This window comes from Diceros bicornis, chromosome 3 (genome assembly GCF_020826845.1).
Source record: "Diceros bicornis minor isolate mBicDic1 chromosome 3, mDicBic1.mat.cur, whole genome shotgun sequence".
Classification (NCBI taxonomy): Eukaryota; Metazoa; Chordata; class Mammalia; order Perissodactyla; family Rhinocerotidae; genus Diceros; species Diceros bicornis.
In genome coordinates this window covers 49,024,016-49,036,376 of record NC_080742.1, presented here as the reverse complement: position 1 = coordinate 49,036,376, position 12,361 = coordinate 49,024,016, and the positions used below count along the sequence as shown (strand labels likewise).

The following is a 12,361-nucleotide window of genomic DNA, read 5'->3' as shown; positions in this document are numbered from 1 at the left end:
AATTAACCAAAGGTCAAACTGTCATGTGAAAGGGGAGAAGATTTTAACTCTTTATCCACAATCACTATTTACCTATCCTACCTTTCTTACAAGGCAATAAAAGGAATCAAATCATTAATAGAAGATACTGTAAAAGTTAAAGGTTTCATGCAACGTATCGTTACAATATCTGCAGTCCCTCTGCTTTCTCGAAAGAGAATATCTCCTTCTGTACAACAGACAAAAACTGTAATAGAGAAAAATTCTTGACCCACCGCATTTTGACAAGTTTGAATCTTCTCCTGAGCCAGATAGTATTCTGCCCAAAGTATCTCTAATTCATTCAAAGAAGATGGAGTAGTAAAGCACTCTTCATCCAATACCTGTATAGCATCTGAAAGGTCATTTCCAAAACGAACATTGATGCTAACACGTCTATTTAAAAAAAAATGGCAAAAAGGAAAAGATCAAGACATTTGTAAGTTTGGTGTGAGAAAAAGTTACACTGAAATAGTAATGGTCTAAAGTTACTATTTACAAAACTGGTGCTATGAAAAGGTTCTTTTTAAAATTTTATATAAAATCGTAAATAACTGGAGCGACGTCAGCATCATGGCAGAGTGAGCTTCCCCCACTGAACTCTCCCCATCTAAGACACAACAAAAAGGACATTCATATTCCAACAGAAGCTATTCACACAACACGGGACGTCTGCGGCACCCAGGCAGCCGTACTTCCAAGGACTGAGGTGCTGGAATCCCCAGAGTAAGTGGAAGGAGGTAAGAGGAGCTCCCTTCCTTCCCCAAGGACTGCGACCCAGAGACTGAGACCACGCGGCTCTCAGAAGAGGGGGAGGGGGCGGCTCGCCGCATGAAAAACAGCACTCTCCAAGACCCCTCACAGCCCAAGGGGATCCCCCTACGGAGCGAGTGGAACTATTGCAAGGGTAGTTTCAACAAGCTAGCCCCTTGGGAGAGCAGAGAGTGACAGCAAGGCGAGAAACCTCTGAGATTGGGCAGGGGAAGGCAGGCGTCCCTCCCCGACCAGGCTCGCCTGCCTGATGCCTCAGCACAGTGGCGTTTCAGCTTGGCCCCGTCCCCTGAGGCAGCGGCTCCCAGACCCCCAGGCCCCACCAGCGGGGGCAGCGTGACCGCGCCCCACCCTGACAGGCAACAGCCCCCAGGTGCCCGGGCCCCACCAGCAGCAGGGAAAGCCTGTGCCCCCACATCAGAGGCAGCGGCAGCTCAGGCCCCACTGCGCCACAGCCCGAGCTGCTCCAGCTGGACCACGCCACAACCCCAGCTTCCCCGGCTCCACCGTGCCACAGCCCCAGCTCCTTCACCTGGACCGTGCCCCATGCCCAGCTCCTTCGGCTGAACCGTCCCCCCCTCCCCCTGACTCCAGCTGCTTCAGTTTGGCCTGTGCTCAGGCTCCAGGTGACTTGGCACCAGCAACTTCAGCCCACTGCACTCCAGTTCCAGCTTCTTCGGCCCAGCGGCACTCCAGCTCTCCCTCCTTCAGATCAGCGCACACCAGTTCCAGCTTCTTTGGCCCAGTCGCGCTCCAGCTCTTCCTTCTCTGGCCCAGCGGCACTTCAGCTGCAGCTGCTTCAACCCACCCGCACTCGAGACCCAGCTGCTTCGGCCTAGCTGCGCCCCAATCCCAGCTGTTTCCATGCTTCCCCCCCAGCAGCCTCCACTCAGCCACGCCTCAGATCAGCCAGGGGCCGATGAGAGTGCCCAGAGATAGAGGCAGGCCAGAATACACAGCCCTTGACCCCCATCCAGTGGCAGCAAGAGGAAACTTCAACCATATATTTTCACTATGAGGAAAGGTAAGCCAACAACAACAGGCACCACGCAAAAATATATTAAATCTCCAGACCAAAAGGAAAATTACAAGCACCCAGAAGTCAACCCGGAAAACACAGAAATGTATAACCTTAATGACAGAGAATTCAAAATAGCCATCATAAAAAACCTTAATGACATACAAGAAAACACAGACAGACAATTCAGGAGTTTCTTCACAAAAGAGATTGAAACTATAAAAAAAACAAATCAGAAATCATAGAGATGAAAAACACAATAGAGGAGATAAAGACAAATCTGGAAGCCTTAAGCATCAGAGCTGACAATATGGAGGAAAGAATTAGCAATATTGAGGACAGCAATGCAGAAATGCTCCAGATGGAGGAGGAAAGAGAACTAAGACTAAAAAGAAATGAAGAAACTCTCCAAGAAATAGCCAACTCAATTAGGAAATCCAACATAAGGATTATAGGTATTCCAGAGGGAGAAGAGAGGGAAAAAGGAGCAGAGAACTTGTTCAAAGAAATAATATCTGAGAACTTCCCAAACCTGGTGAAGGAGCTGGAAATACCAGTGAATGAAATCAATAGATCTCCTAAGTATATCAACACGAAAAGACCCTCTTCAAGGCATATAGTAGTAAAGCTGGCAAAAGTCAATGACAAAGAAAAAATATCAAGGGCACCTAGACAAAAAAAAATAAAATATAAAGGATTTCCTATCAGGATCTCAGCCGATTTCTCGACAGAAACTTTACAGGCTAGGAGAGAGTGGAACGATATATTCAAAATTCTGAAGGACAAAAACTTCCAGCCAAGAATACTCTATCTAGCAAAAAGATCCTTCAGATATGATGGAGAAATAATAACTATCCCAGATAAACAAAAGCTAAGGGAGTTCATTGCCACAAGACCTCCACTACAAGAAGTGCTCAAGAAGGCCCTCATCCCTAAGGAAAAAAAGAGAAAGGGGATTCAAAGTTTTGAACAAGGAGGAAAACAGGTTGACAAAACCACAAAAATTACAGTCCTCTATCAAAATAGGTTAGCAAACACTTAATTATAAAACCAAAGATCAAGGGAAGGTAAGCACCAAGAAAAAACATAACCTCATCATGTTAAACAAGAACTCACAATACAAGAAGGAGTAAGATGTGACAACAATAACTTAGAAGGGGAAGAAGAAAGGGATCGAATCGACTTAGTCTAAGGGAATAAGAGGCCATCAAAAAATGGACTATCACATCCACGAGATTTATCATAAAACCTCATGGGTAACCACTAACCAAATAATCAGAACAGAGTCACACACTATAAAGAAAGAGAAAACTAAGAGAACCCCCATACAGAACTACGAAACTGAACTGGTAGTCCGAAACACACAGGACGAGAAACAAAAGAAATGCAAAAGAACCAGAAAAAGAGGGATAAAATAACAACAAGCCCCCATATATCAATAATTACCCTAAATGTAAATGGACTGAACTCTCCAATCAAAAGACACAGAGTGGTGGGATGGATTAAAAAACAAGACCTAACAATATGCTGCCGCAAGGAAACACATCTCAGCTCCAAAGACAAACACAAGCTCAGAGTGAAAGGATGGAAGACAATACACCAAGCTAATGGCAAAGAAAAGACAGCAGGTGTGGCCATGCTTATATCAGACAAAGTTGACTTCAAGATAAAACAGGTAAAGAGGGACAATATATAATGATAAAAGGGACACTCCACCAAGAAGACATATCACTTTTAAATATATATGCACCCAATACAGGAGCATCAAAGTACATAAAGCAACTATTAACAAACCTAAAAGAAGATATTAACAACAACACAATAATAGTAGGGGATCTTAACATCCCACTCTCATCAATGGACAGATCATCCAGACAGAAAATCAATAAGGAAATAATGGACTTAAATGAAAAACTTGATGAGATGGACTTAACAGACACATATAGAGCACTCCATCCAAACACAGCAGATTACACATTCTTCTCAAGCACGCATGGAACATTCTCAAGAATAGACCATATGTTGGCAAACAAGGCATGCTTCTATAAATTTAAGAAGACTGAAATCATAACAAGCATCTTTTCCAACCATAATGCCATGAAGCCAGAAATCAACTACAAGAAAAAAACCAGGAAAGTGACAAAGCTGTGGAGACTCAACAACATGCTACTAAACAACCAATGGATCACTGATGAAATTAAAAGAGAAATCAAGGCATATCTGGAGACAAATGAAAATGAAAATACACCATACCAACTCATATGAGATGCAGCAAAAGCGGTCCCGAGAGGGAAACTCACAGCAATACAGGCCCACCTTAACAAACAAGAAAAAGCCCAAATAAGCAACCTCAAACTACACCTAACAGAATTAGAAAAAGAACAAACAAAGCCTAAAGTCAGCAGAAGGAGGGAAACAATAAAAATCAGAGCAGAAATAAATGAAATTGAAATCAAAAAAACAGTAGAAAGGATCAATGAAACAAAGAGCTGGTTCTTTGAGAAGATAAACAAAATTGACAAACCCTTAGCCAGACTCACCAAGAAAAAAAGAGAGAAGGCTCAAATAAATAAAATTAGAAAGGAAAAAGGAGAAATTACAACAGATACCACAGAAATACACAAGATTATAAAAGAATACTATGAATAACTGTATGCCAACAAATTGGACAATCTAGAAGAAATGGATAAATTCTTAGACTCATACAACCTCCCCAAACTAAATCAAGAAGAAATAGAGAATCTAAATAGACCAATCACAAGTAAAGAGATTGAAAAAGTAATCAACAACCTCTCAAAAAATAAAAGTCCAGAACCAGATGGCTTCTCTGAAGAATTTTACCAAACATTCAAAGAAGACTTAATATCTATCCTTCTCAAACTATTCCAAAAAAGAGAGGAAGATGGAACACTACCCAACACATTCTACAAGGCCAACATCACCCTGATACCAAAGCCAGACAAAGACAATACTAAGAAGGAAAACTACAGAACAATATCCCTGATGAACATAGATGCAAAAATTCTCAACAAAATATTGGCAAACCAAATACAGCAATACATTAAAAAAGATCACACACCATGATCAAGTGGGATTTATACCTGGGACACAGGGATGGTTCAACATCCTCAAATCAATCCATGTGATATACCACATTAACAAAACGAGGAATAAAAACCATATGATCGTCTCAATAGATGCAGAGAAGGCTTTTGACAAGATCCAATATCCATTTATGATAAAAATGCTCAACAAAATGGGTACAGAAGCAAAGTTCCTTAACATAATAAAAGCCACATATGACAAACCCACAGCCAACATCATACGCAATGGGGAAAAACTGAAAGCCATCCCTCTGAAAACAGGAACAAGACAAGGGTGCCCACTCTCGCCACTCTTATTCAACACAGGTTGAATAAGGTTCTGGTTCTGAACCAGGTTCTGGCCAGAGCAATTAGGGAAGAAAAAGGAATAAAAGAAAACCAAATAGGCAACGAAGAAGTGAAACGCTCACTGTCTGCAGATGACATGGTCTTATATATAGAAAACTCTCAAGAATCCACTGGAAAACTATTAGAAATAATCAACAACTACAGCCAAGTGGCAGGGTACAGAATCAACTTACAGAAATCAGTTGCATCTCTATAAACCAACAATGAACTAACAGAAAGAGAATTCAAGAAGACAATCCCATTTACAATTGCAACAAAAAGAATAAAATATCTAGGAATAAATTTAACCAAGGAAGTGAAAGACCTAAACAATGAAAACTATAAGACATTACTGAGTGAAATCAGTGATGACATAAAGAAATGGAAAAATATTCCATGCACTTGGATTGGAAGAAGAAACATAGTTAAAATGTCTATATTACCTAAAGCAATCTACAGATTCAATGCAATCCTAATCAGAACCCCAAGGACATTCTTCACAGAAATAGAACAAAGAATACTAACATTCATACGGGGCAACAAAAGATCCCGAATAGCTAAAGCAGCCCTGAGAAAGAAGAACAAAGCTAGAGGCATCACAATCCCTGACTTCAAAACATACTACAAACAGCATGGTACTGGTACAAAAACAGACGCACAGATCAATGGAACAGAATTGAAAGTCCAGAAATAAAACCTCAAATCTACGGGCAGCTAATCTTTGACAAAGGAGCTAAGGACATACAGTGGAGAAAGGAAAGTCTCTTCATTCAATGGTATTGGGAAATCTGGACAGCCACTTGCAAAAGAATGAAAGAAGACCATCTTCTTTTGCCACACACAAAAATTGACTCAAAATGGATCAAAGACCTGAAGGTGAGACCTGAAACTATAAAACTCCTGGAGGAAAATATAGGTAGTACACTACTCGCCATCAGCTATAAAGGGATCTTTTCGAATTCCATGTCTACTCAGACAAGGGAAATAAAAGAAAAAACAAACAAGTGGGACTTTATCAGATTAAAGAGCTTCTGCAAGGCAAATGAAACCAGGATCAAAATGAACAGGGAAGCCACCCGCTGGGAAAAAATATCTGCAAACCATATATCCGACAAGGGATTAATCTCTATAATATACAAAGAACTCACAAAACTGAACAACAAACAACCCGATCAAAAAATGGGCAGAGGAAATGAACAGACACTTCTCCAAAGAAGATATACTGATGGCCAATAGGCACATGAAAAGACACTCAACCTCACCAATCATCAGCGAAATGCAAATCAAAACCACACTATCATCTTACACCCGTCAGAATGGCTATAATCACCAAGACAAAAAACAACAAATGTTGGAGAGGCTATGGAGAAATGGGAACCCTAATCCACTGCTGGTGGGAACGCAAACTGGTGCAGCCTCTATGGAAAACAATATGGAGATTCCTCAAAAAATTAAAAATATAAATATCTTACAATCCAGCTACCCCACTGCTGGGTATCTACCCAATGAACCTGAAATCAACAATCCAAAGAGGCTTATGCACCCCTATGTTCATCGCAGCATTATTCACTATAGCCAAGACATGGAAGCAACCCAAGTGTCCCTCGACTGATGATTGGATAAAGAAGATGTGGTATATATATACCACGGAATACTACTCAGCCATAAAAAAAGACAAAATTGTCCCATTTGCAACAACACGGATGTACCTGGAGTGTATTATGTTAAGCGAAATAAGCCAGAAAGAGAAAGACAGACAGTGCATGATTTCACTCATATGCGGAAAAAAAACCAACACACGGACAGACAGAACTGTTTGGTGGTTACCAGGGGCTGGGGGGTGCAGGGTGGGCACAAGGGGTGGAGGGATGCACTTATATGGTGACTGACAACAATAATGTACAACAAAAATTTCACAATAAAAAAAAATCATAAACAACTGATACAAATTTGAATTAAAAAATATATGATTGAAAAAAATTTAAGTATTTTTTTAAAAACTTCATATAAAAGGACAACTTCAAAATTCTGCAGAATTTAAAATGATGTCAAGTAGACCTTCAATTCTGGTCTACAATTAGATTTGTAAATATTTCTTTAAAAATTTTAGACGTAGCCAATCTTGCTTATCAAGACTACAGGCATATAGTCCTTGTACCCTAACAAGCAGACGAGCATTTGCAGAGTTTAAAAAAGAAATCCAAAAAAACATAAAAGCAAATAGAGAGGCAGACCAATTAGCAAAACCAACAAGGTCCATCCATATTTTTTTTCTAGCTTCCAACTAGACTGCCACCATGCTAACAGCACATTATATAAATGTGGATTAAAACACATTGGACTGGAGAGTGACGTCAGCATCATGGCGGAGTGAGCTTTCCCGTGAATTCTTCCCCCACAAAATACAACAAAAGTAACAGCCACAGACAAACAACGGAATCCCAGACAGTCAAAAGCTGGAGCGGAGGGATCCACACTGCCGCACATCTGAGAGCGGAACGTGCTGGGCCCCCGGAGGAAGTGGGGAGAGGTAAGGAGAACTCCGCTCCCTCCCCATCAGATCAGCGATCCGGTCCGCGCGGCTCCCAGAGAGGGGGGAGGGGCGGCCCTCGGCGGGAAACTGCAGCTCTTCGGGCGCTCTCAGCCAGTGGGAAACTCCCGCACAGAGGGCTCAGAGGAGCCACAGGGCTACCATCAACATCTGAGCAACCCAGAGAGCGGATAAAGAGGGGCAAACGAGAAGCCTCCCACGTCAGGGACCCAGAGGGCAAAAGAGAGAGCTCCCCCCTCCCCACAACCCGGAGTCTGCAGCTCGACCAGATCTAGCGGTCCGAGGCAGACCTGAATAAATTGGACTGGACCCGTGGATCGCAGTGGGGAAAAGAAACAAAACAAAACAAAACAAAACTGCGGATCGCAGCAGAAAAACTGGGGCAGAGCGCAGGGGGCTTAGACTACACAGCCCTTCACCACCACACAGTGGCGGCAGGTGGAAAGTGCAACCAGAGACTTCCAGGATGAGGAAAACCAAAACCAACACAGGAACCACAATGCAAAAATATATGAAATCACCAGACCAGAAACAAAATGACAAGCAACCAGAAATCAACCCCGAAGACACAGAAATACATAAACTAAATGACAGAGATTTCAAAATAGCTATCATAAAAACACTCAACGAAATACGAGACAACACAGACAAACAATTCAATGAGATTAGGAGTTTCTTCACAAAAGAGATTGAAATCATAAAGAAAAACCTATCAGGGCTGATGGAGATGAAGAACACAATGGAGGAGATAAAGGAGAATCTGGAATCTTTAAAGAACAGAGCTGACAATATGGAGGAAAGAATTAGTACTTTAGAGGATAGGAATACAGATATACTCCAGATGGAAGAAGAGAGAGAACTAAGACTAAAAAGAAATGAAGAAAGACTCCGAGAAATATCGGACTCTATTAGAAAATGTAACATAAGAATTATAGGTATTCCTGAGGGAGAGGAGAGGGAAAGAGGAACAGAGAGCCTATTCAAGGAAATAATAGCTGAAAATTTCCCAAATCTGGGGAAGGAGCAGGAAATACCAGTAAGCGAAGCCAACAGGACCCCTATATATATTAACAGACAAAGGCCTTCACCACGACACCTAGTGGTAAGGCTAGCCAGGGTCAACGACAAAGAAACAATATTAAGGGCAGCTAGACAAAAACAAAAAATAACGTACAAAGGAACTCCCATCAGGCTCTCAGCGGATTTCTCAACAGAAACTTTTCAGGCTAGAAGAGACTGGAATGATATATTCAAAATACTAAAAGACAAAAACTTTCAGCCAAGAATACTCTATCCAGCAAAAATATCCTTCAAATATGATGGAGAAATAGTAACTCTCCCAGATAAACAAAAGCTAAGGGAGTTCATGGCCACGAGACCGCCACTACAAGAAATACTCAAGAAGGCCCTCAGGCCTGAAAACAAGAAGAGAAAGGGAACACAAAGCTTGGAGTAAGGAGAAAAGTAGGCAGACAAAATCAGAGAAATAGTAGATCTTTACCGGAATAGGTTAGCAACCACTTAAATGCTAAACTCAAAGATCAAAGGAAGAAATTCACCAAAAATAAATTTAACCTCATCACTGTAAACACACAGCCACAACACAAGATAGAATAAGGTATAACAAGAGCAACTTAGAAGGGGAAGAGGAAAGTGACTGAATTGACTTAGTATAAGGAAATAGGAGGCTATCAGATAATGGACTATCTCATACAGAAGATTTTTTGCCCAAACCTCAAGGTAACCACTAAACAAATAATCAAATTAAAACCACATATGATAAACAAAGAGAAAACTAGAAGAATCATAAGACAGAACAACCAAACTGAATTGGCAGTCCAAAACAAATGGGACAAGAAACAAAGGAAATGCAAAAGAACCAGAAAATAAGTGACAAAACAGCAACATTCAACCCTCATATTTCAATAATTACCCTAAATGTAAATGGATTGAACTCTCCAATCAAAAGATACAGAGTGGCAGGATGGATTAAAAAGCAAGACCCAACAATATGCTGCCTTCAGGAAACACATCTTAGCACTAAAGACAAGCACAGGCTCAGAGTGAAAGGATGGAAGACAATACTCCAAGCTAATGGCAAACAAAAGAAAGCAGGTGTTGCCATACTCATATCAGACAAAGTAGACTTCAAGATAAAACAGGTTAAGAAAGACAAAGAAGGGAAATATATAATGATAAAAGGGACACTCCATCAAGAAGACATATCACTTATAAATATATATGCACCCAACATAGGAGCACCAATGTACATAAAACAACTATTAACAAACCTAAAAGGAGAAATCAACAACAACACAATAATAGTAGGGGATCTTAACACCCCACTTACAGCAATGGATAGATCATCCAGACAAAAAGTTAATAAAGAAATATTAGACTTAAATGAAAAACTGGACGAGATGGACCTAGTAGACATATACAGAGCACTCCACCCAAAAACAGCTGACTACACATTCTTCTCAAGCGCGCATGGAACATTCTCTAGGATAGACCATATGTTGGGAAACAAAGCAAGCCTCAATAAATTTAAGAGGATTGAAATCATAACAAGCATCTTTTCAGACCATAAGGCTATGAAACTGGAAATGAACCAGGAAAAAAAAACTGGGAAAGTGACAAAAATGTAGAGATTAAACAACATGCTACTGAACAACCAATGGATCATTGATGAAATTAAAGGAGAAATCAAAAACTATCTGGAAACAAACGAAAATGATAACATGCCATATCAAACCATATGGGACGCAGCAAAAGCGGTCCTGAGAGGGAAACTCATAGCGATACAAGCCCACCTTAACAAACAAGAAAAAGCCCTAATAGGCAACCTTAAATTACACCTAACAGAACTAGAAAAAGAAGAACAAACAAAGCCCAAAGCCAGCAGAAGGAGAGAAATAATAAAAATCAGAGCAGAAATAAATGATATTGAGACCAAAAAAACAGTAGAAAGGATTAATGAAACAAAGAGTTGGTTCTTCGAGAAGATAAACAAAATAGACAAACCCTTAGCCAGGCTAACTAAGAAAAAAAGAGAAAAGGCTCAAGTAAATAAAATTAGAAATGAAAGAGGAGAAATTACAACGGATACCATGGAAATACAGAGGATTATAAGAGAATACTATGAGAAATTATATGCCAACAAATTGGACAATCTAGAAGAAATGGATAAATTCTTAGACTTATACAACCTCCCAAAATTGAACCAAGAAGAAATGGAGAATCTGAATAGACCAATCACAAGTAAAGAGATTGAAATAGTAATCAAAAACCTCCCAAAAAATAAAAGTCCAGGACCAGATGGCTTCTCCAGTGAATTTTACCAAACATTCAAAGAAGATTTAATACCCATCCTCCTCAAACTATTCCAAAAAATAGAGGAAGATGGAACACTTCCTGAATCATTCTACGAGGCCAACATCACCCTGATACCAAAACCAGACAAAGACAATACAAAGAAAGAAAATTACAGGCCAATATCGCTGATGAACATTGATGCAAAAATCCTCAACAAAATATTGGCAAACCGAATACAACAATATATTAAAAAGATCATACACCATGATCAAGTGGGATTTATACCAGAGACGCAGGGATGGTTCAACATCCGCAAATCAATCAACGTGATACATCACATCAACAAAACAAAGAATAAAAACCACATGATCGTCTCAATAGACGCAGAGAAGGCATTTGACAAGATACAACATCCATTTATGATAAAAACTCTCAATAAAATGGGAATAGAAGGAAAGTACCTCAACATAATAAAGGCCATATATGACAAACCCACAGCTAACATCATACTCAACGGGGAAAGACTGAAAGCCATTCCTCTGAGAACAGGAACGAGGCAGGGCTGCCCACTCTCACCACTCCTGTTCAACATAGTACTGGAGGTTTTGGCCAGAGCAATTAGGCAAGAAAAAGGAATAAAAGGAATCCAAATAGGTAACGAAGAAGTGAAACTCTCACTATTTGCAGATGACATGATTGTATATATAGAAAACCCTAAAGAATCTGTTGGAAAACTGTTAGAAACAATCAACAACTACAGCAAAGTTGCAGGGTACAAAATCAATCTACAAAAATCAGTTGCATTTCTATATGCTAATAATGAACTAACAGAAAGAGAGCTCAAAAAGATAATACCATTTACAATTGCATCAAAAAGAATAAAATACCTAGGAATAAATCTTACCAAGGAGGTGAAGGACCTATACAATGAGAACTACAAGACATTATTGAGGGAAATCCACGATGACATAAAGAAATGGAAAGATATCCCATGCACGTGGATTGGAAGAATAAACATAGTTAAAATGTCTATATTACCTAAAGCAATCTACAGATTCAATGCAATCCCAATCAGAATCCCAATGACATTCTTCACAGAAATAGAAAAAAGAATACTAAAATTTATATGGGGCAACAAAAGACCCCGAATAGCTAAAGAAATCCTAAAGAAAAAGAACAAAGCAGGAGGCATCACAATTCCTGACTTCAAAACATACTACAAAGCAATAGTAATCAAAACAGCATGGTACTGGTACA

The 12,361-nt window shown here is 40.0% G+C and overlaps 1 protein-coding gene across 1 annotated transcript in view; it reads right to left on the bottom strand.

The window, feature by feature from the left end:
- Positions 1-12,361, bottom strand: part of STK31 (serine/threonine kinase 31) — a 118,162-nt gene that overhangs the window by 75,860 nt on the left and 29,941 nt on the right. Inside the window, exon 10 of the mRNA XM_058527276.1 lies at positions 255-414. Coding sequence (XP_058383259.1) covers positions 255-414 — 160 coding nt within the window. The remainder of the gene's footprint in view (positions 1-254; positions 415-12,361) is intronic.